The sequence below is a fragment of the Pteropus alecto genome, unplaced genomic scaffold (assembly GCF_000325575.1).
Source record: "Pteropus alecto unplaced genomic scaffold, ASM32557v1 scaffold3, whole genome shotgun sequence".
NCBI classification, from domain to species: Eukaryota; Metazoa; Chordata; class Mammalia; order Chiroptera; family Pteropodidae; genus Pteropus; species Pteropus alecto.
In genome coordinates, this window is record NW_006442484.1 from 39,135,407 (window position 1) to 39,161,036 (window position 25,630).

The 25,630-nt window shown below is 34.3% G+C and overlaps 1 protein-coding gene across 1 annotated transcript in view; it reads left to right on the forward strand.

Annotated features, from left to right (window-relative positions):
- XIRP2 (xin actin binding repeat containing 2) overlaps positions 1-25,630 on the forward strand; it is a 232,839-nt gene that overhangs the window by 134,862 nt on the left and 72,347 nt on the right. The window contains exon 2 of the mRNA XM_006921158.1: positions 10,515-10,668. Within this exon, the coding sequence (XP_006921220.1) occupies positions 10,515-10,668 (154 nt within the window). The remainder of the gene's footprint in view (positions 1-10,514; positions 10,669-25,630) is intronic.

A 25,630-nucleotide genomic window follows, 5' to 3' on the forward strand; every position in this document is an offset into this window, starting at 1 on the left:
TACTCTAATTGTTGCTCTCATGTACCATGATTTTTTTTTAAGTTTAAAGTTATTAAAATTATGATGAAGTGATTTTGCATTAGACTACTAGGAAAATGTAAGTGCTAAGTTCTATCTAAAGGAACATTTAAAAAGTATTGGCAGTGAAGTTCTGGGTTGTTGTGCATAGAGTATAAATTTCATTTTCCGTTCTCTCTCCAAGAGAGTTAGCCTGTTCTCTTTATGTCTACCCCTTTCACTCTATGAGACATGTCTTCATATCTTCGGCCATTTGTAGATTATATTTTCTTCTGAATGCTTTATATGAATATAAAATTCAAATATTATTTGAGTCCATTCAACAAACATTTAGTAAGCATCTGCAGTGTTCAAGAGAAGCAATGTGTTAGATTCTCTGTAGGATATAAAGATGAATTAAGCATGTCCTAATGAACTGACAGTGTAATGAGGAAACGCAATGTGTCAAAAATGACTAGAGTTCAAAATAGAATGAGAAAAGCATTAAAGAGAAGGCAAATATGAAAGTTCTGATGTGGGAGGGATTGCTTTTCACTGTGGCAATCGGGGAAAGCTTTCTAAAGCAAGCGGCACTTAAATCTCATGTGAAAAGACAGAGTTTCTATAGAAAAATATGGCAAGTGGGGCATAGGGGTGGGGAGTGTTATTTAGACAAACATTTATGAATATAGGTTTAGAAGCAGAAAATTCAGAGATGATTTAAGAAACCCCAGTTGCTCTCCCTTTGACAATAGCTGGAAAGATGGCCTAGCACAGACTGATGGGACCCAGTAGAGCCATGTCGAAGGGTTCTAGATACCAAGTTACTGAGAAGTTACTGGGAAATCTTGTAGCCCAGTTTACCCAGCTGATAAACTCAACATCAAAATTCTTTACCAAATGTGCTTAAATGGGGGAGCTAGCCTCATGGTTTCTTTTGACCCTGTTGAGTGATGCATGCAGTAGAGTGTAATAAGGTTGTGACAATCATCATGCTTTCCCCATCGAATTATTGCTTTTGCTTATTTTCTTTGCTTCTGTTTCTGGATACTATGGGAATATAACATGTCATTAGACTTTGAAAATTCCACTCAACATTTATTAAATGCCTGCAGTGTACACGGCATAATGCTATGAGAAGTATAAAGAGGAATAAGACATGTCTATATCTATTAAGGACTTGATATTTTACCTGTCATCCCATTCTAACCCATATTATTTCAGTTTCTGAGAGTGATAAGTAAATTACACTAGGAAGACAAGCTAATATAACAATTAAAAATATCAACTTAGATTCAGAAAGAGCAGCATTTGAGGCCTAGGTGTAGCACTTCCTGCGGCCTTCGGCAAGTTACTTAAGTTACTAAGGCTTTCTACCCTTAGTTTCTTCATCATAAAATAGAGGTAACTGCCTCATAGTATTGTTAAAAGTATTAAAAAAGTATGCAAGTAGAGCAGAGCACTTGGCGTTAAGAAACGCTGTCTTTATGATTTCTTTAAGAGTATTTCATGTCTCTAGTTTTCTTATTCCTAAGTAGAAAAATGAGGGCCACTGAAGCTGAATGATAGGATATGTAGTATGTGAAGATAATGTTTTCTGGTTATTTATAACAAACCAATCCCAAAATTAGGTGACTTAATACAATTTATTTTTATCTCTCATGGTTCTGTGGGTTGCCTTGACTCAAGTAGGCAGTTCTTACACAATCTTTCATGCAGTTTCAATCTAATGTGGCATAGGGCAACAGTTCTCTGAACTGAAGAGTCTGCAGGATCAAACATCCAAGATGGCTCGCACACACTGCAGGCAGTTGATGCTCCTGTTGCCTGGGAAATCAGTTGGGGCTGTAGAGTGGAACACCTACAAATGATCTCTCCAAGAGGCTTGAGCTTCTCAAAGCATAGTGATGGCCTCTGAAAGGGAGCATTCCGAGAGACTTGGCCAGAGCTGCAAGAACTCTTCACTTGAATAATTTTGGTCACCTTGTGCTGCTCCCTCCCTCCTTCCCCCTCCATCTGTCCATGTGTCTGTCTGTCTGTCTGTCTGTCTCTCTCTCTCTCATATCATTCTCCAGAGCCTTTTGTTCCTAGGTAATCTCAGTTATATGCATACCTACTGTATTCACTGAGAGAAGTTGCCACGAGGCCTACCCTCACTCGGAGAGGTACGAAAATAGACCTTACTTTTTGACAGGGGATAGAAGATGACATTTCACATGAACATGTGGATGAGGGATGCTGTTGGCACTTTGAAACAGTCTTTGCAGAAGTACTGTAAAAAGAGTTAAGGTAGACAGTAGTCGTCTTCATTTTTCTGATGAGAAAGTGAAGGGTCAGGGATGAAAAGAATTAGCCAAGATAACTTCATTATTAAATGGAAGAGCTTAACATTCAACTCTGGTCTTCTGAGTCCGAATTGGGTCTTCTGGGAAAGTACCCTCTGCTCATTATGAGCTCCCTTTAGAGATGGGAAAGACCATCAAGGCTCAAAACAGTGATCTCCTTCCAACTCCCTACACATCGAAATATCACCCTCACCTTCTCTATCTGTACCCTTGTCCATCTCCTCCTATGAGCCTCAGTTTCATCATCTTTAAAATGAGATAATGGTACCTTCTCATAGAGTCAAAATGATAATTACATGAGTTTAATACATGCAAAGTGCTTAAAATGGTGCCTAATACATAATGAATGTTCAATTCTTTCTAGCTATTGTCATTATTGCTATTATTATTATTATTATTATTATTATTATTACAAGTCACATTCTTCAGAAATTTATGTCAGTATCTCTTTCTCCTCATTTTCAGTCCTTCCTAAACCAACACCATTCAACAGGAACAGTTTTACCAAGGTTACTTCCTAACTGCCCAAACCAGGGGACTTGTCATTGTTTTTTTGTTTGTTTGTTTGTTTTGTTTTCTCTAAACTCCCTGCTACATTCAAAATGTCCTGCATCCTTGGCATAATGGGTTTCACTCTCCCTTGGCTGCTTCTGGCAGCCATATGTAGTAGTGCAGGTTGTAAGCTGCCGAAGGTCACACATCTAAGAGAAAGCAGGTCATGTCTATTATAACAATTTTCCAGCAGATGGCAGTAACACGTTCTGGTCTAAGAAAAACAGTATATGATGACAAGTTTTTGACAAATAGAGTAAAGTGTCTTGAAAAAGAGCCCATTTTTCTAATTCATGCAAAGACACAATGTAGACTGGGAGCGGCCCTACTTCTGACTATTCCTCCTCTTCTACCTTCACTGGATAATCTTCTTCTGCCTGTCTCTTAAATGCCAGTGAGGTTCTTTTCTCAGCTACCTGACTTAACACTACGTACTCTTACTTAGGTAATTTAATAGACTCACTGTTGTAACTATCACCTTCTTGTTAAGGAGTCCTAAGTCTTTTACTCCAGCACAGATTTCTCTTTTGAGTTCCAAAAAGCTAGCCACCTTCTGGATATTTTCATATATCACCATGGAAAAATTATGTTCAACATGTCAAAAACTTAATTCGCTACCAGATCCTCAAAAATGAAACCCAAACATCATTTTTAAAGCAAAACTACTCTGTTGTTCTTTAACAATATTTTCATGAAAAAGTTCAGTTTTACTTTCATGTGTGAAATGTGTATTGGGAGAAACAAAGGAGTATATATTTGCGGGAGTCCACCTGTGGCTTCCATCAAAAAAGGCATTGTCCCCAAACTGAGGCTGTGGTATATACTTGATCCCCCAGGATCCCTCCTACATCATGTTGCTCTATGTGGTGGGTCTGGAAGGAAATCTAAAATTGGCCTTCACTTCTCTGAGGCACTGCTTGGTTTGGGGAAGAGATTCATCCTGTTGTATCAATTTCACAGATCCATCTAAATATGAATATCTGTGAGTTATGCTAGATTTTATTCAATCCTCCAGTACTTTATTCTACAAAGTACTAAATGCCTAAATATGTTTTAATGTACTCCACTCTCTCTATTTTTCTCTATTCTTCCTATTGATCCTATTATAGGCTTGTTCTGTCTCTCAGTTGGAAATTTTAAAAAGTCCTTACTTTACTTACTACATAAGATGTTGCCATCTTATCCCACGATTATATATTTTTCATATAGCTAACAGATGTATCTATCTAAAGTACAAATCTAATATTTTTACTCCTATTTAATTCACTTTCAAGGATTCCCGTTATCTACAGGATAAGTTAAACTGCAGCCCAAGATTAGGCTGAAATAACCTTCAGGAAGCTTTCCCTGGCCACGTCTTCCAGGAATCCCCGCACTGTATGTCCAGGATGCCTACATTTTCTTATTATACACACCCCTTTTTGTGTCATAAGGCTCAGTCGATGTCTCTTTCTCTGCCACTAGGCTGTGAGCTTCTGGAGGACCCAACTTGCACCTTAATCACCTTTATATTTACAGTGCCTAGAACAGTTCTTGAGACATAGTAAGTTTTCAAAAGTGTTTTTGAAAGAATGAAAGATGAATGTCAAAAGGAATGATTGAAGGAAGTTTATAAAGACATTTGCACCGAGGTTGGTTGTAAGGGAAGTGATACTTTTAATACACAGAAGGAAGAGGTAAAGCCTTCCTGGAAAGAGATTGGGACAACAGGATTATAAAACTCCAAAGGCAAGAATAAACAAGAAAATTGTTCGTTCATAAATTATTCAAGCCATGTCTGGATTTCTCTTTTTTCCTCAACATAGCAAAATTCATTATGGAAAGGTTTCTTCTCTTACCTCTCAAATTTTGGTAATTTTCCTTTCTTACTGGCCTTCTTTTTATGTTAGCATAAAACTTCCTGTGTTTGTCTATTTCAAAATTTTTATTTCTCTAAAGACAAGAACCCACTGAGTTTGGGAATGTACATGAGCTAGCTCAGCATTTTAAATATAGACTATACAACATTTTTATTTTATTAAACTGTGCTCATCTTCTACTCCCTCCTACCTCATGACCTCATCACTCATGGATCCATACTGAGAGGAAAATATATAAAATAATAAGACAAACCTCTTTCTTGTGAAATGCCTGGTAAGAGTTTCTGACCATTTTAGGTGATCCTGTAGCTTTATGGTCCCTTGTGAAGTAAATGCTAGATCGTGATTTAAGGTTGGCACTTTCCATTCTCGTATTTAAAATATATATACATATATATATACATATATATACATATATATAATCTAAGATTACAATTATACATTATGTTAAAGAAAGAAATGTATATAAATAAATAACAAAGAAAAATCATCTCTTTTAAGCTTAATTTTTCCCTATTTTCCATTGCTATACTGGTTTCAAGGTGAATTAAAGCTAGAAAAGATTGTAAACATTGAGAGACTTTATTTATTTAGATATTATTTAAGCCAGACCTTCCATCAGTGCTTCTGGAACTATCTCTCCATTATCAGCAACTTCCTTTTTACCCTGAATTTCTTCTCCAAATGCTTCCTCTACCTTCTCGCCTTAACAGAGCATGACTCTCCCCTGAAAACCACCGCACCTGAATCCTCCTCTTGTACTTTGAAGCCACTCCTCTCTCACTCTCTTGCTAAAAGCTCTGCACATTTCAGGCTCATGGCAGTCAGGCATACCACCCTTGTCCTCTTTTATCAGTTATTTATTAAATTTCAATTAAGTTCCCTTTGTTTACCTGGGATGTTGACACTTGACTTACAGTTTTTCGTAGCCTTCCAAGCCCTTCCATTATGCTGAGACGTCATGAAAGCCTCTGAGCTCCTAGCTTTTCTCCTATATAGCAACTTTCTCCTTTACTTCACTTTCATTTCCATTTTCATGATCACAACTTGATCTTAGTAATTGTAATTGTTCTACTTCCTAAATCACTAAAGCAAACATCTTGGTCAGCTTTCTGTCCAGTTCTCTTTGCCAAGTATTCACAGTTATCAGGATTCCTTAAACTTATCAGGATTCCAGGCTTTCGATCCTCTATTTTCTAATCCACCTTTCCTTTCCTTTCTTCCCTTTTAATCTGTTTTATATTCCATGGTATATCATTTTAATCATGCCCTTAGTTCTCTTGATGACAACCTACATTCTCCTGTACCTATCCCCTCTCATGCTTTAGCCTACCCTGCAATTTGCATTTTATTTTTATTTTTTTCCTCACAAAACCTCTTCCTGGCTGCAGTCGGCTATTGACTTTCTCATTGCCTGAAGTAGAACTGTGGAGAATTTTCAAAGTCATTCAATAGGGTCTATCAGTAGCCCTGTAAATTTAATATTACCAACCTCAAATGGGATCCCAATGCCGTATTAGCCGTGGTCATCTCTGTCTGCTGATCTCACTTCCCCATTCCGAACAGCAATGAGATTAAACTTTCTTCATTCTCTTCAAATGCTCCTCTCACTTTCATCAGACCTCACATCCTAACAGAAAAAAAAAAAAAAAAATAGATGATTCCAGACTGGAAAGTTTTTATCAAGCTACCAAGCATACACATTATCTGTTTCTACACTGATTTTACCTTCCTTTCCCTCCATGACAACAAGAATGCTTTATGTTTTCCAATATTTGGGTTGTATTTCTATCTATGCTTTGGGTTCCATCTTCTTTTCCCTCTCAGGAACTTTACATCATTGCTTTTTCCTTCCTTCTATTACACAGCCAGCCTCTCTCACTAAATCCTCCCAAATGGCTTTTCAGCATGTGCAGGTCTCTTCCTTTAAAACAAAGCACACATCTCTCAAATTACTGCTCTATTTCTCCCTCCAATGCTAAACTACTCAAGAAGTTATCAGTAGTTACTATCTCCCAGTTAATTCTCTACCCATTTTAATCAGCCTTCCCACCATTTCACTTCCGCCAAAACAGTTTTGCTCACCAGTTTATATTCATGTTGCTAAACTCAAGGGATGTATTGAAGTCCTTACTTAATTTATGCTCTCAGTACGTTTTCAGTATTGTTAAAGAAGTCTTCTCTTCTGATTTTCTTCCTTTTTCTTGTCTGCTTTTCTCCTCCTCCATAATGTTACATGTTAGCATTTTTCAAGACTTGGTTCTGGTCTTGTTCCTCCTCACACGGGAAGCAAATTGATCGACATTCATTGTTTCCATCACCAGTAAAGGCAGATGACTCACAAATTACTTGTTCAGTTAGGACCTCTCCTCTACGCTACAGCACTACACATCCAACTGCCTTGGGACATATTGGCACCCATCATAATCTATCTTCTCTTCCAAACTTCCTTCTGGTTGTCTGGCATTATTTAATGGTACCACAATCCATTTAGTTGTGTACACCAGAAAGAAAATGAAATTTTCTCTCTCTCTCTTTCTCACAAACCTCAGATTCAGTCCAGTACCTAGTCCTGTCAGTTTTACATCCTAAGTAGCTTTCAACTTAGTTTACTTCTCTCTATTTTCATCACCACCCTTTGTCACTTGCCTGGAATACTGCCATAGTCTCCTAACTGATCATCGCACATATAGTTTGACTTTCTTCCAGTCTAGCCTACTCTAGAGCAGTAGCTCTCAACCAAGGGTGACTTTGCTCCCCACAGGAGATCTGGCAATATCTGAACACACTTTCGATCATCATGACTGGGGAATAGTGCTACTGGCATCTAATGGGTAGAAACAAGGAATGCTGCTAAACATCCTACAGTGCACAGAACAGGCCCCCCACAACATAGAATTATCTGGTTCAAAATGTCGGTGGTGCTAAGGTTGAGAAAACCTACTCTAGGGGTAGACTGAGGTTTTCACACTGTAGACTGATTCTGTCATGTGCGCAAATGTACACACGCACGCACACACACACACACACACACACACACACTTAAAATTCTTCCAAAACTCCTCCAGCAGTAATGCAGCAATCAGCTAAGACTGGAATAGCTAATATGGCCCTCCGAAGCCTTCGTGATCTAGCCTGTACTTACCTTTGCAGGACATCCCTCACCATGTTCTCTCTCAGGCTCTCTACTCAAGCCACATTTCTATTGACTGTGCTTCCTTCCGGCCCAAGACATTTGCACATTTTGTGTTCTCCACCTGGAAAGGTCTTCACTTTGTTAAGCCCTATTTTATCCTTCAACTGTCAGCTGAAGATCATTTTCGCAAAGGAGCTTCGCATGACCTTCCTCCTTAGATTAATTTCCCCATGTTAGATACTCAGAGATTATGTATCTCTTCTTCGAGATCTATATGTAGTTACCTATTTACATTGATTTATGTGCTTTATTACTCTTTGTTTCCTTCATTAGACTGTAAGGTACAAAAGATGAATATTTTGTTTTATTTTATTTCAAATAAAATTATACTACAAATGCTTGGTTAGTGACTGTTAGATGTTTGGAGACTAAACCTCTTCACATAACATGAGGAAACTGAGTCCCAGACATGTCAAGTGACCTGAGGAAGGCCACACAGCTATAAAGTAGCAAAGGGAGGGCTTCAGTTCAGATTTCTCAAGTGTTGCATTGTTTCTCTCTAAACTGGTATTTTGTGCATTTGTCTAAGCTTGTAGAATTTTTACTCAAAGTAAATCTTTTGTAGATACACAGTGTATAAAACTGATGAAAAAAGACTAAAGCAGATCACTGCTTTGATTATAGACAGCTCAATTCAACCTCATGTAAGTTCTTTTCATCTCTGTACTGGCCCTTCCTCACTTCTTGCCAGGAGGCTAAGGAACGTGCCTCAGGATGACTTGGATCTGATGACTGAGGCTTGGAAACAGGTCTACATACTACATTCATGTGTGGACTGTCTGTGGGGTCTTTAACTGCCTCATTATATAATGCACTCTTGATATTTGTGAATTCGAACTTGAGAATGCCAATATCGTATAAATTAATATCATCACTGGCTGAAGTATTTGCTTAAGCAATTTCACCCAATCACATTTCCTTGCTTCTATATGAAAGAGAGATGATCCTTTCACATCATCAATCGAGTCCATGGACCATGTTCTGCATTCTGCCCTGTGTCAAAACAAAAATTTTCTGAAGGGAACCACTACTTTTTAAGCATCTTCATTTTCTCTTTATTTACCTTATTTTATTTTTGCCAATGCTAGGAGTTGGATTAAATTGCTGAAACAGAAAACAGATAAACATATTGTATTCACTTCGTAGTGGTCACTTTATATGACAGTGGGAAAGGATACCAGAAAGAACTGAGATGAGAGTGCTGTGCTCTTTCACCAGCTAAAGACCTCATGCCCACATGCCATGGGATGTCTGACATTGTGCTCAACAACATAAAACGTCACTACTGTTTACAAACCTTTGGGTGTTTGATAGTAGTTGGAAACACAAATGTTAAAGGCAATGCAATGAAAAAAACTAGAAACCTTTTCCTGTATTTTTCTCCTATAAATGTTTATAGTTCCAGTTAAAGGTCACAGTAATGAAGATAGTATGCTTCATATATTTGGGAGGTATTTAAAGATGGGATGATTAAGTACATATGAATATATTTTAATTATTTATATAATTATATTTATGTAAATGGACATGAAAATTAGAAAACATAAACAGGCGTAGAGGTTATTTTTCCAAGAGGCTTGCTTTTTACAACCATATTATAGATATGGAAAATGTACCTACTCTAAGAAATGCTTTAGAAATTTTAGCCATCTCTCAAACTTGACTTACACAAGTATATTTAAAATGTAACAAAATTGAAGGATAACATCACAGCATTGTTTGAATGGCTGTCATTTAGAAAACACAATCTCATATACAAAACTCCAAAACTTATAAGTAGCTATTGAAAATATTTCAACATATTACTCGAATTAAAAAAAAAAAATACACTATTGCTTCTCAACCTGTCTTGGCTTATTTACTTAATTTTTACAGGTTTTTATTCAAAAAAGTTGTAGTGACATTTTATTTTTAGTTAGATTATATTACTTGATCTATAAAATGAGAAATATTACACTCTTTATATATGAAATATCCTTTATACTTATTTTTCTTTGGGAAACTTTATCTCTCCAATTTTGAATTAGTATCTCAAAGAAGTAATTTCACAATCTTCATGAGTTGCCAAAATGTACTTACTGTGTGGTGGCTGAATGGTTTTGTAATTTGGGAGCTCTATAATTACTAAGATTATCATTATTAAGTGTGCATAGCATTAAAAAAAACCTAACGTTTTTCTCTCTTAAGTATATAATTTTGCTATATTGCTATTTTTCGGAATCCCTCATGGATATTTCTCAGCCCTCAGGAAGATGCATGTATTAACATATTACATTGTATTGTGACCCTTATTTCTACTTTCTCCCTTTTACAAGAGGAAAAAAAAAAGCCACTTGAAAGAAAAACTAATTCAGAAGTGCAACTAGTGGCAGAAAAGTAAACTAAGCTTCAGGTATGTGTTTGCAGTTCTTCACTAAGTTATCAAAATTTTCCCCAAAGCATATTGGGAAACATCGCTCACAGAACTCCCCCTAAACCCCACTGCTGCCTTCTAAACTCCCTGAAAACCACATCTGTTTCCCACTGATAGCTTTTAACACACATTCCTTTAATGTCTTCTAACAGGAAGTGGAAATAGAGAGAAGTTTGTGTTCACCAACATTTAAGAATCACTTTGGGACCCAGTCCAATGACTCCGTGAAAGATTCAGACAAGAAAGATGAGGAAATATCTTTTGACAAGATGTCACCTGAAAGTGGTCACAGCCACATCTTTGAAGGTTAGCTTAATATTTTGATATGATTTCTTGGTATCATACATTGTACAACGTAAATGGTTAATAAATAAATAAAATGTAAAGGTTTAATTTAAAAATTAGTAAGAAAGAAAATGAGAGAATATAGCTCAAGAAACACAATTTAGGAAAAATAGAGGTATATTTAAATATCTTTATCTCTATTATATTTGACTTAAAATTTTAAAACTAAGTAAAATGTATTTAATAGATTGTAAACCAATACAACGAGCATATTCAGTATTGGGCTTTTGGAACGATGCATTTGACCACCATCTTACTTTTCCTTTTGTGAAAAGAAAGGGAATGTATTTCTTCTTGTCTAAGGGGTAAAAAATGTATAAAATATAAGTAACTGTCAGGCAAAAGAAAAAAATTTAAAAATGCCTTCAGCATCTCTTTTTCAGACAATTAAACTAAATGCGCTTAATGAATTTGGAATAAAAAGTAACATGATAGTGCATAATTTAAGGGAAAACCTCATAAATTTGATTAAAATTTTACATTGTTATTAAAAATTTAGTAGCTCATATGTTAGAAATTACACTATTAATATAATTTTTAACTATGACAAAAGTGCAAAATATAAATAATTTTTTTGAAAATGTGTATATCATTTATCATTTCTGATTAGTCAAATTCTGAATTCTTCCATTTTAGCCAAGTAATGCATAATCTAGCATTTGTGATGGTCCTTAAAGATCATAATTAGTACAACTTTTATGACATCATTTTGTGTGTATATAGTTATATATATCCAATTGTCAAATTGCCTGTCAACATGAGCAATGTGGAATTGACTCTGGAATATGACAGTTTACAATTTGAGAAAGCAAATAATATACTCTGCTTTAAAACTCTACTATTCAGTATCTTTTGTGAATCAGATCATGAGCATCTCCTGGATTCATATTAGAAATGCAGAACATTGGGCTCCACATCGATCCTATTGAATCAGAATCTGCATTTTAACAAGATCCTCAGATGCCTCAGGTGCACATTAAAGTGTGAGAAGCTATACTGTATTCTATGACATACAAACTGAACAGTAGCATAGTTTACATATGATTTAGCCCATTCTGATTCCATTGGTTTAAGCATGTAATCTGGAGTGGGAGGTAGGTATGGGAAGAATAAAGAGGGGTTGCTTTGCTTATGATGAACTGGGCATGGATTTCTAACTGCATCTAAATTGGGACCTCTATCTTTCATTTTCAATTTATTTTCGTATGCCCAATTGATATCCTAATATGATTAGTATCAGTCTTGAGGAATTTACTTCACATATTTCTGGCCTGTGATTAAACTTTATGTGCACTTGGCAGAATGCAAAAGAATTAGATTAACAGAGGCCAAAAAAGGAAGTTTTAGGGAATGATTTATGTTCTGATGATGATGGCCAGTAGAGATTTTAGATGGGGAAGCAAATATGAGGTTGGCAAACTGATCAAAATTACGTGAAATGAACAACTCCACTCATCTCACTTTACTTCTATCCTCTGTTTTCTTTAGTTTCCATGCAAAGATCTTCAAAAGCCTCTTTATGTTATGAGCTAAGAAAAGGTGTTCTGGAAGGTAACCATTTTTTAGTGTCAACGTATGACATAAATTTAAGAGTGACCTCAGATTTATATTTCCAAGTATTTAGAAAATATCAAGAGTTAAACTTAAAAACACAGGATGGGAAAATTGCACTAAGGATAAATAGCAGTGTGAAAAATGACATAAATGGAGCCATTTTAAAATAGAGCCAGAGCATCCATTTCAGAGGGATGTCAATGCTTGTCTTGTTACCTGAAACTTTGAACTGGACCAAAGCATAATTGCTTTACAAACAATTGTTTGTAAATTCAGAAAGAAATGAGATATCCTGGTAGCAAGAATTGGTGATTACAGTCCTTTTATCTGAAGATAGAATTATTAATTAATCACGAATATATAAGAATAGCTCAGCTTGTCAGCACCAATAGTATTTTTTTCTCATAAAAACCCCTTGCTTTCACTCTGTAATCAGGACACTATTTGAGTTTCCACCTGAATCTGTGCTTCCAGAATTGATAGCCTCACATACTACTAAAACATTTTAAGTAGTCTCAAGAGTTTCATACTTGAAAGCAGTATTTATTTATAGCCCTTTCATAAACAGTAGAATTTTTAAAAATAAACTTCCAATAGATCATTAAAATGTAGCTACATAATGTTCTGCATTTTTGGAATTTAGTAAAATCAATGTAAAATGACAATTACATCTTGGAACTTAGGACTAGTGATGGTTGTGAGATTAGTTCTTGCCCTTTATCCTCAACTGCATGTCCCGGGTAGCAGCACAGAAAGGTGCTGGTATTCCTACAGGCCCCTTCCTGTGCCTGCTGAAACACCCCCAGGTTGTGTTTAATTGCTCTCACCTCCAACCCTGATTAGATTTGTTCCACTCTCCTCACTGATGTATTGGTGTCAAGTAAATCCTAGTGCTTCACGTGCATTTCTTTCACATTTTCTTTGGGAGGTACTCTAATGCTTAATTGTTTCAATGATTCCAGGAAGACTTGGCTCATTAGAAATTAAATATCAAACATGACACATCCACAATTTGACAAATTTGGGTGATGTAATAGATATGAGAAAAGATAAATAAATTCATTTAGATGGTTTTGACTAACTGTATTGTAGTTATATAAAAATCTGATCTGTGGAATTTCCTTTAGTTATTCAAAACCAATTAGTTGGAAAGTGAATATTGAGTGTCTTAGGTACTGATGAACATGGTTCAATCTACTTAGGTTTGCTCTACTTGTATGCAGAGTAAAAATCTATTTTTTTTTTTTCTGCTAAAAAAATCTGGTCAAAGAATGCTTCAGATAGCATCGGTGATTGAGTAATGTTCGTCAAGTTTAAATTACTTGGGATTTTTTTAATATGACAATTACTTGCTTTTCTCTTTTATTCTCTGAACCATAATTTTAATATTAATCTTCCAAGTCATCAAAATGTAAAATGCTAACAGGTAAAATATACATTCAAAGTCACTCTTTCAAGACTTTTATAATAAACCTTAGAAATTACCTGCTGTATTTCTCTTTTTATTCTGCTCCATTAAAGCTAAATTCATTCTCTATTCTTATAATGGCCATTCATCTTCTTTGGCAGATTTTATAGAACAAGCTGAGTGTTCTGTTCTTTTTAATTTTCTACTTCTCTTTAAATGATAGGATCTTTTCAGTTATTAATGGTTTTAAAATAATTGATGTATGTGCAGCATATGTGTTTGTATGTGATGATAGCTGTTTACATATCTTATTTTTTGCTTAAAATCAGACATTTTAGAGTAATACTTTTGTGACATAGAAGTGGTTCATATGTGTGCTGTTCAGTGTGGTAACCACTAGTGGCTATTAAGAACTTGAAAAGTTGCTAGTGTGACTGAACAACTTAATTGATAGTTTTATTGAATTTTAATTGACTTAAATGTAAATAGTCACTGTTTCGGACAGCACAGATGTCATTTCTCCAAGGAACTCATTGTCCAGCCTTCTCACAGGAAGAGACCCAGATGCTAGTTATTCATTTTAATTTATTTTTTCTCTGCAAATTTGCCTTTATTAAAATGTATGCAGATAAGTATAAAGAGGATTCATGTCAACAAAGTAAAAAAGTAACAATAAGCCACATATTATAAAAATTGTCTCAAGAGTTAGAGTCTCTCCTCTGTAGTATTTACTAGTGAAAGAGTAGTTTCACTTATGTTCCCTTTTCAACATTCTGAAAAATAATAGTTTTATCATAGGAACAGAAATATCTACTGTGAGGCTATGCATTTTCCATAACATCTTCTCTAGAGCTTAATTGTCTTGGGAATATGAATCCTCTCAGGTCAGGAAGCAAACCATTCTCTAAGTACTTAAGATCGACAAAGATAAATGAAATGTAGTAACAGGATACTATAAAATTAACAGAACCTTTCTTTAATTAAAAAAGGGGGCTTCATTTTGAAATTTATAAATAAATCAGATATTTAGTTATAGAGCAGCTCTAGCAAAGGCCATTGGCACCATTTGTTTTACTCTGAGTAATTTGTTCTCTCTAATGAGACTCAGAGGACAGGCTTTGAGACCTAGTCTCTGGACACGCCACAGTGGACCCGAGACTCCCAGCATTCGCTTCTGCTTCCAGACTTGCTGCCTTAGATGATATCCAGTAAAACAGCCATGTTATTTTAATTCACATAGGAGACATTTTATTATTGAAAATATTTTCAGTGAATTACCATTTTAAATAATCCTGAAGTGACCCCTTTACAACAGGGATCCCCAGCCCCAGGGCCACGGACTGATACTATCAGTGGCCTGTTAGGAACTGGGCCACACAGCAGGAGTTGAGCGGCGGGCGAGGAGCGAAGCTTCATCTGTATTTGCAGCCGTTCCCCAGCAGTAGCATCGCTGCCTCAGGCATTAGATTCTCGTGGGAGCATCGGTCGTGCCAAAAATGTTGGAAACTGCTGCTTTACAAAGTGAAGAATCCTTTTGCCACATCGGAAGTATTTGATATGTTTGATATATTTACTCAATTTGAGGGCGCTTTTTCTCCCTTTCCTAAAGCGGGTTTCACCTGCAGTATTTCAATGACTCCCACATGTTCCTTTTAGTCGCTTTTATAGTCAGTGAGTCAAAACAAATTCCAGAGTTAAATCATGGGCTCTACTGGAAGAGTCAGCTGGGAGTTTGCTATTCTGAGGAAATTGTAATGAAAGGTCTATTCATGAGGTCTTTCACATGGTAGCTATAAATCAGCCCCTTGGAATGCTGGAAAATATCCACTGATTAATATTCAAAGTCCCAGGACTTCATTTAGAACTTGCGCATGGTCATACTTAATTTTAAAACATAACGTCATCAAAGAAAGAAAACAAATACAAATATCCCCTTTGAAACTGTTTATTCATTTTTACCTCCTTGCAATTAAAAAGAACTAAATATTATTTTTGAACATTCTGATTATAGAATCAGAAATGTATATCTATTCCTAAAGATTATTTTTGACATGTTATTTTCATTTGTTCATTTATTCATTCATTTAGCAAGTATTTATTGAATACTTATATGTGCCAGGTACTATTCTAGGTGGTTAGGGGCATCGATGAATAAAAGAGACAAAAAGAGAGAAAAATCCCTGCCCTTGTGCAGTTTGTAGTCTAACAGGGAGAAACAGCATAAACAATACAAATAGTGAAGAAATAGATTCCATAGCAGAAGGTAATAAGTGCTATAAAAACTATGGATTAGGATAGAGGACATGAGGGATGGTGAGGGTTTGCAATTTTAGTTAGGATGGTCATGATCAGCCACAACAGAAAGATGACATTTAAGTGAAGACTTGAATAAATTATTTTCACTTTATCTTCATTGTTAGAAGCATACAAAGTCATATTTTTAATGTGTTCAAGATAAATATATACAGGAAGATTTGAGGCAGAATCCTTCCTGGGTGATCCCAGGTTCCACGATTGAAGCAACTATATTGCCAATTTCTCTGCAGTTACTTAAATCAGAGGAAAGATATATATCAGTAAAACCCTTATACCTGACCACTGTTACAGTGCAAAGTGTATGGAACTCTTCCTCCCTTTGTTTCTCAATATGTATCCTATGTATTAGGGTATTTATTGCTCTATTCTAGTCCTTAGAGGATAGGCCCAGACAGGAGGCAAGGGGTTCAGGCAGAATCACAGGGCTGGCTGAAGACTTGGAGCCCACACATGGGAGCCAAACCAAGAATTGGTTATTCCAGGGGAAGAGACATGAAAATTGTGTTACCTAATAGATTTGAAATTCGAATGTCAGTACAAAGATGAAACACAAGAACCTCACATCTTAAACTGAGTTCATGATTCCATGTTCTTATCCAGGTTGGCACAGCTCATATGGCCGTCAGTGTTCCAAAATAAAGGCGACATTAGAGGCTCACGAATGTGGCAGATCCACACTGGACAAGTCTGTTGACAGGTGTTGGTGATACAAGCCTAACAGGGTTTAAGGATTAAAAATACAGTCACTAAGGATTAGTGCATGACTAAGAAAGCTCGTTATTTTGAGGTAGTGATGTTGAATGAAAGGGAAAATGATAAAAGGGGATGGGATAGAAGGAGGGAGGACAGAGAGAAATAAAAGCAAAAATAGAAGAAGAGAGTCAGGAGGAGAAGAGAAAAAATAATAAAGTAGTTCTATGAAGCTTTTGAGAAGCAGCTAGACTCCAGTTATTAGAGAATTATTTTTTTTTTATGTCAGAGACAAACATTGGTGAAGCAGCAGCAACATCTATAAATTCAGCAAACATTTTCCGAGCACATAGTATGGATCTTCCCCTGTGCTTGGTATTGGAGAGGAGGGTATGTGAAGACACAGACCTTACTCCTAAGTAGCTTATAGTTTAAGGAAGGAGACAGGTTCATAAACAAATATCACTGTTGAAGATGAACACTGTTATAGTAGGAAGACACACAGAAAGCAACAACTCTCTCTGTGCAATTATGCTCATAGAAGTACTGATTTTCTTTTCCTTTTATTTTAATTTTTTCCACTGATTTTGAAGTGTGATAAGGAGTTGAAAAAGAAGAGAAAGAAGGGTTGTGTGAGAGATAGGAATAAGAAGAGAGTGGACATTTCAGGTATTTCCAGCAAAATCATGAAGGGATATTGAATGTAAGAAATTGAGGGTTGGAGGGATATGGATGCTTCCATATGTTTGATGCTTAGCAGTTCATTTCAGCATATGTCCTTTGTCCCCATGAGCTGGGGTCAGAGTGAGTTCTAAACTGGTAGTGACACAATTCAGGTTGATTAGACTCAGCTACCAGGTTAAGAAGGATGAAAAAGAATGAAAAAGAAAGACTTGATTTTTGTGCTTTCAGAGTTGATTAAAATGTTCATTGACATATTTGAACAATGTTTACAAAATTGAAAGAGTTGGCTGTTTTTCACCATGATAAAAAGCTAATATTCTAGAGAAAATCTTAAGCTTTAGATATCCCCAGATATGACGAGAGGGAGAAAAAGCTAATTTTCTAAAAATCCAGTTTTTGAAGTATATGAAGTTTTAAATTGTGTTTATATTTTCAAGTTTTGAGCCAAATACTCTTATTAAAAATTTGTGTTTTCTCCATAACAATTTGTTATGCACATTTAATGTTAGAAGTACCTTATGTAAATATTTAACTTTTAAACATAATTTCTTATTTCTAGTTAGCAGCTTCGCATACCCTTTAAAATACATAATGTCATGATGAATTATAGAAACAATAATTTATTAATAATAAATGTGAAAACACAAATAATAGCACATGAACCTTTCTCTTTGTGGAGTCACATTTGCAAAGAACTACATATTTCTATATCTGGCTCTTTTTCCACATCTATAAATATGGAGTTAGGGCTAAAATAATGTTCTATGAATAAATTCTGCATGTCACAGTTCGAATTCTTCATTTGCAATTTCTAAACTGATGAAATAGTATATGAGGCCTCAATTAGAAGGTACACAAAGTCCTAGCCAGAGGGTCTCAAGAATTCTTGAAGAATACCACATAACTTTGTATTGCCTAAGACAAAAGGTCAGTTGTTCCATTTTTTGAAGATCATTTAAAAGAAAAAATAATCAGTCCTTGCCAAATACAATGGGAAACTCATTCCGTTTAATAGTTTATTTGGTCTAATATTTCAGTACTTAATGTTCTAGAGAGTTCCAGATTTATTATGAGATATGTAAACATTCTCTAATGACTTGGTAAGGCCATTGCTTTTCTTAAATATCAGGGAAGAATTTGATATATCACCTCCAAACCTATTTTATATCATCATGTCACAATACTTTTGACTCATTGCTTAAATATCTTCACTCCCCATCCCTAATGATGACATATTGCCTTCTGGGAAGATGGTGTCAAATCATGGGGCCCATTGCTTTTCATTGCATTATAGACCAGAAACTATTAAGGAATTTTAATATTAATTAATAATGGATTTAGATTGGTAAACAGCTGGTAGAAACAAAATATAAATCCCCTCTGGAGGAATGCACTTTCCACTGGCCCTCAATAAAATCCCAGAGATAAAGTTCCAATGAACATGAGCTCACCGCCAAAAATCATAATATAGACAAGAAACAAGGATATATAAGCAGTAACTAGTATATAACAAAAGTAAACCGATGTAGACATCAGATATGAATTAGAAATTCTAGAACGAGAACCCTGTATATTATAGAATTTAGTTTGTAAAACATCTAGCATTCAAATTAATTGGAAATGGATGGACTATTTATTACTCAGATAATTGTTATTAAAAAAATTAGATCCTCTTTCATTATGCACATAATTTCTTCCAGTTGGTTTAAAGAGATAAACATAAAACTCAAAATTCTAACAAGTATTAGAAAAACTCTAGAAGGATATTATTTTTACTTTGGAGTGGAAAGGAATTGATAAGAAACACTAAAAACAGAAACCAGAAAGAGAAAATATAAGAAATCAAATATCATAAAAATGTATAAACTTCTGTTATATTAACTAGTTAATTTATTATACTGATATATTATCTTATATTCTTACATTAATATATTATTGTACTATGTTGATATATTATTAAATTAATATATTAACTAATTAAAAGACTAGAAAAATAGAAAAAATATTACAGCACAAATAACCAACAAAATATTAATATCCAGGATATATAGGAAGCACTTAACAAAGAAGAGACAACCAAATTTAAAATTAGGCAAAGCACATGAACCAAAATAAAACTCTAAGTGGATAAGAATATGAAAATGTGAATGGCATTACTAATAATTGGGAAAATAAAAATTAACATAATAGTTAGGTATAGGGCTTTCCATCCGAATGAAAAAAGATTGTGTAACAGTTTGCATTTGTAGAATGTATTAAGAAATAGAACCTCATAAATTTTTGGTGGTAGTACAGAAATGATATGGTCTCTTGGATAGGCAATTTAACATGTTAATTAAAATTCAAAATGTCACCCCTAAAATTTCATATCAACTTCTATCTATTTATCTAAATATAGCACTGTATGTGAGTACAGTCAGTAAAGAAGGATATTTATTACAGTATTGATTTTATTAGAGAAAAATTCAATACAGTTAATATGTTTATTAATAGGAGAATAATTAAATAAATTTTGGTTCATCCATACCATAAAATATTACATAGAGTTGATAAGAATAAGATAGTCCAGTTGGTACTGATGTAGAAAGATTTCTAAGATGTATTTTTAGGTTGTTGTGCTGCTTTAATGTTTTACAGTAAAACAAAATTCATGTCTTACTAATTTAAAATAGAAAACTTTAAATTTAATTTTAAAAGAAAATAATTTTAAAAATAGAAAGCACTTTTAAAATAGAATTATTTAAAAAAATAGAAAATCTCTTAGATTAAGGCAACTTTTTGATTAAGTAAAGATATTAAAATTTTCACGGTACTATGAGTGACATACATGTGTGTGTAAGAATTGTAAAAAGCTAAGTTTAAATTTTATAATAGCAATATAAACAAAACTATCATATAAAATATGATCATTTGGACAGTGAAACTGACCTTGGTTGTTTATTTGATTCCACTTTTTTTTAGAGACCACTATTTTTTAAAATCCTTTTCAATTTTTTAGAAGTGTTTTGGAGATTTTCAAGTTTAAAAAATGTTAGTGAAAAAATATCTTAGGGAAGGTTAATATAAAATCATATAATGAGATAAAATCTATTTTGGGGCGTAGTTCAACTTATGACATTTCATTGTTTGAAGAACATAGTCTATATTCTTTTATAGGTTTGCAGAGGAACGAATTCAATGTTTATTCATTTATCACTAAGCAATCTGGACTGGGTCCCAGTGGCTATAGGACTTTGCCTACATTGTTTGATTTCAACTGGCTCTTAATTAACAATTTACATATCTTAAGTGATATTGGAAGTTGTTAATGGCATATAAATATATAGATTTAAATATAAATCTATAGGCTGAATTCCTATTGAGGCCAGGCTGCAGCATACGAAAAGAAATAATAGGAAATAAATTTGGAGGCAGAAGAAAGTTAACAAAAGAAGACAGATCATGAGAAAACTGATTCTCTAGAGAGCATATATATCTACATTTTAAAAGAGGGTATTAACACCAATTATGTGTTAAACATAGGCACTGACAATGCAAGGATGCATAAAACATCCTCTCTGATCTCTCAAGTCTTGTGATCTAACCCAGTGTTTCTGAAATCACCTTCCTAGCATGATTATTATAATGCAGGTTTCTCAGTGCAACCTACAGTTTAAAGCAAAATGAAGTTTAATCTCCTGCATTTAGACTCTCTAAATATCAGTGTATTTTAATAAACTTCCCAAGTGATTTCTTTGCATTCTAGTCTAGTGTGATAAACTATATTACGGTGGATTATTGTTTGCTAAGAGAAATACTACTGAATTCCAGCAGCTCATTTACACCAAGTTCTATCCTGTTTGGAGAGAGGCTGTAGTTGGGCTGGAGTGGGATCAAAGTTTTGAGTTTTGGGGAAGGGCCAGTCAACATCGAAATAACTAACAATAAAAAGCACAAGAATACAAACAAAAAGTACTATAAAAATTCAGATTAATGAAAATTTCCTTAGACATAAGAAATAAGGAAAACAATTCTCAAGTGGACCCTAGGATCCTCCCTCTCTTTCCATTACAGTCGTTTAAGGAAATTATACATTGGAGTTCTTTATGTGAATGAAGCAATGTTGCAACATCTGGGTTGAATTAATTCACTTAACAAACAATGGTTGAGCATCTCTTGTAGACTAGGCTCAGAAAACACAAATATGAGTTAAGAATAAGCTCACAGTTTAGTGTAGAAGACTGATATGGATATAAAAATACTAAGGTAAATGCTAATAGAACTATATAAATCACTATTAATTTATTCAAGGGCCAAATTTATGAAATGACTACTGGGTACCAGTTCAACCATGGTGAACAAAAAACATGGTTGCTGCTCATATGAGACTTTTATTCTAATGGGGAAAGCAGACAATAATAACAAACTCAAAACAAAATAAGTGATTACAAATGGTGGGAGTAAAGGAAGAAAACTGAGTGCATGTGGTTGCTATGGGATTAGTAGGGACAAAGGAACCATTTAACCATAATCTTTAAAATTCAATTTCTAACTAGATTTTGAAAGAATTAGCTTTTGAGTCTGGCAAGACATTTTCTGTTTATGTGTTAGTAGACTGTCAAACGACTGTAGAGGTGACATCAACTCTCATCCTGTTGTCATATTTGTCAATTTATAGCAACTCCTGAAGTGAGCTCCTTGTGGCGGACAGTTCTTTCTGTGAGAGGAATGTTCCAACTATGTACTTTCATATCATTCAGCTCGTTTACTTTTTAGACCAGCTGGGTATTACCACTTATGATTTTTACAGTCTTAATGTTATGTGTATAATATTTTACTTCCTTATAACAGTAAATTTGATGTTTTCTATGACCAACATAATCTGGATTTGAAGAACAAGAAGACAAATTGAATCATAGTTAATCTGGACTAGAAAAACAGTGTAATAGAAATCTCAGCTCTAGATATATGAATAGCTATTTTAATAAGAGAGAACAGACCTGTGGTGAATTGTTTACCACTTTGGTGTCCCCTCAGTTATTACCTTGAAAAGTACAAGATTTTACAAAATGTAAAATGCTTAGATGACTTAAAGGGAAGTTAGTGTTCTGAGCAACTGGCATTAGAATACTAGATAAAATGATCCCAGGATATATTCTTCAGATGGTGGACCCCTCCCCCAAGTGCACAGGCAACTTTATATATACCTATACGATGATTCTGGCATGTTCTACACCATCACGATTTGTCTGTCTTATTCAGAATTACATAGTAATATGTGCCCTGTGTAGCATATATGTTCAAAGTACTTGTTGAATGAATAAATGAATTAATGAGTTTTGAAATATTGGAATCATTGAACGCAGTTGTAATTTGTGAGCCTATGAGAATGTGTTCTTTCATATATACACACGTGTGCTAGAATAGTTGAACATGAACTTTAGCAATAGCCAAACCCAGGTTAAATCCTGTATTTGGCACTTACAAATCGTACGACCTTGAGAAAGTTACTTAACTACTCTAAGCTTTACTTTCCCACTTATTAAAATAGTAAAACTAATAATAGCTATCTGTTAGGCATATTGTAGGTATTGCCTGAAATATTATGTGAAAATAACTTAGTATTCTGCATAGCACTCAAAATGGCACTAGTTTTAATAGAAATTTAAAGCAGATTTAGTTTGCCAGCTAGGGGAAGTACATTCTTTAAAATTTCTGTAAGATATACTTATAATTAGAGTAAACTATTTTAAAGCATCTCTCTAAAATGTTTCCAAATTATTTGAATTGATAAATAACTGTAAGGTCATCTAGTGCAAGGCAAGTTATACTTGTATTCTCAGTGCCTAGAGACATTCAATGAATATTATTTGGGTGAATACGTGATTTCCTAGTTTTTGACAAGATGATCAGATATGCATTGCGCTTTGAGAGCTTAAACTTAAATAATAAACTCTGCAAAAAATACTATATCAAACAGAGCCTGCCATATCCATATTTTCATACCCTATGAACAGAACTCTTTTTATTCCTGAGACTTGAAGAGTAAGAGATCCTAACCTGTCAACCTAAAATGACAGTTGAAGCAAAATATGAATAGCTCTTTGGCAGTCAATAAAAATGGATGAGGGGATAGACACTTCTCAGCTAAACTTCAAAGATAATGAAACTGATGGTTCTTAGTTTTCCTCTTCCAAGTACCATTGCATTTTTCAGACGTTCTTTTTTCTTGCTTGCTTTTTTTTTTTTTTTTTTAAATTCACGGTCTAAAAATACCCGCATTAAACCATTCCTACATATTTTCCCAATTTTCAATGTAAACAAATCAAATATTGCTTGGAAAATTTACTATGCTTTCTTACTTACAACACAACAAAATGCACTGAGTGCAATAAAGGTGAAAACAAGCAGTTTATGTAGTTTATGACATTCAAATGACATTCTTAAAAATAGTGGTAGACTCATGAGAGAACCCAGTGTTCCTAGTTATATACTCCTGATCTGTTCTTCATATCTTCTCAACTTTCATTCATTCATTCATTCATTCATTTGCTTACCTATTTTTTGTTATTCTATATTTTATAATACAAATATATACTGTGGGTATCCTTTTGACTTAAATTCATTATTCTTGCTAGGGATAGAATATGATCCTAGTATGTTCACTGGGATGTCCCTATATCTCAGAATCCACATTCACTTTATACAGATGTTGTTCTTCATTTATATGAAGTAAAGGTAAGAAGCCTACACATAAGTTATACTGTGTAAATATACATGAATAATAGTTCAAAGGCTATATTTTGTCTTCATTTTTTTAGAAACACCGAACAGATATGAGAGAGAGAAAGTCCACTAAAAATAAGTGATATTTCATTACTTTTAGCAAAAGTGTTGAGAATCCAGAATCTGTGCCTTTCTTTTTCCCCTACAATCAAAGTAGCTTGTATAGTGTTATAAATTCCATGCTCTTAGAAAGAAAACAATGAAATTCCTTGACAAGGCTGCTGGAGAACATTATGAAAAATGTTGCAACAGGAGGAACAAACAGTATATGAGCATATAAGCCCGTGCACTGATGCAAAAAGAAAAAAAAAATGTACGGCTTCATTTTGGCCATAGTAACATATTTTAGTTTGATATCTGTCTAGGCTTTTTGATGAAAATATTGTAGGAGAGGCTATTAAGAGTGAAAAAAACCTATGAAAACTATTTCTCCCTGAAAATAAAAGGCATCATACATAAAGTTATTTATCCATTTAATAAATGCTTAAAACAGTGTTCTAGTTATGCTGTTACATAAAGTTTGTCATCAGAACCTAGAACTGCATGTACAGATAACAAAAGAAAATTTGTAATCAATTATGTCTCTTATCAAGTTACAAAGTAAATATCCTTACAAAATGAACCTGAAAACAGCTGATTAAACAATGTAACAAAGTTTTAGTCTCTGAAACTACAGTTTTCTCCATATTTTCTATCTTTGCTTATAGCCACTAGTATGTTTGCAATATAAGATTTTAGAATATTTCAGGATGCAGTTATGATATAGGATACTAAGTATATTTTTATCATGTTATTTAGCTTTTGCAAAATTGAAAGCACTAGATTTATTTAAGTGACATTTTGAAATTTAATTTAAATGAATTTAACAAACATGAAATGGAGCAATATCAGTGTTTATGCTTCTATTCATCAAACCAACATTTATGGAGCACTCACAGTGTCCAAGGCCCTATGAAGGGCACTGGGTACCCAGGAGTGGCAGGGCAGAAATGGGCCCACCCTTACAGAGTTTACCAGTTAGTAATAATAACACAGTTCTATTGTGCTTTCACAACATGGAAAGCATTTCACAAGCATTGCATTATCTATTTCTTATTCTTTGAGATAACTGTTGTTATTCTCTGCATTATTCAAACTTGGAAATTTTAAAACTGGGATATTAAGGAATAGCTGCAAATACATACACGGGTTATTCAACCACAAAAAATACTCATTTATACTTTATTGCACTTAATGATTTTGTCAGTAAGGTTCCAATCAGAAGACAAGAACCATACAGTAATTGAACAGAGAAGGTTTAAAATAAAGAATTATTAACTATAACAGGAGATAGGAGTAACAGGGAATTAAGAACCAAGAGGTATAGAAAACTCTAAGGAATACAGAAATAGCAGATATAGGAAACAGCCATTACCTGTAGGGGTAATGCAGAGCACCCAAGAAACAAGTCAGTCATACCTGTTAGAACAGGTATATTTCTATATATTTATAAATTATAATATATAT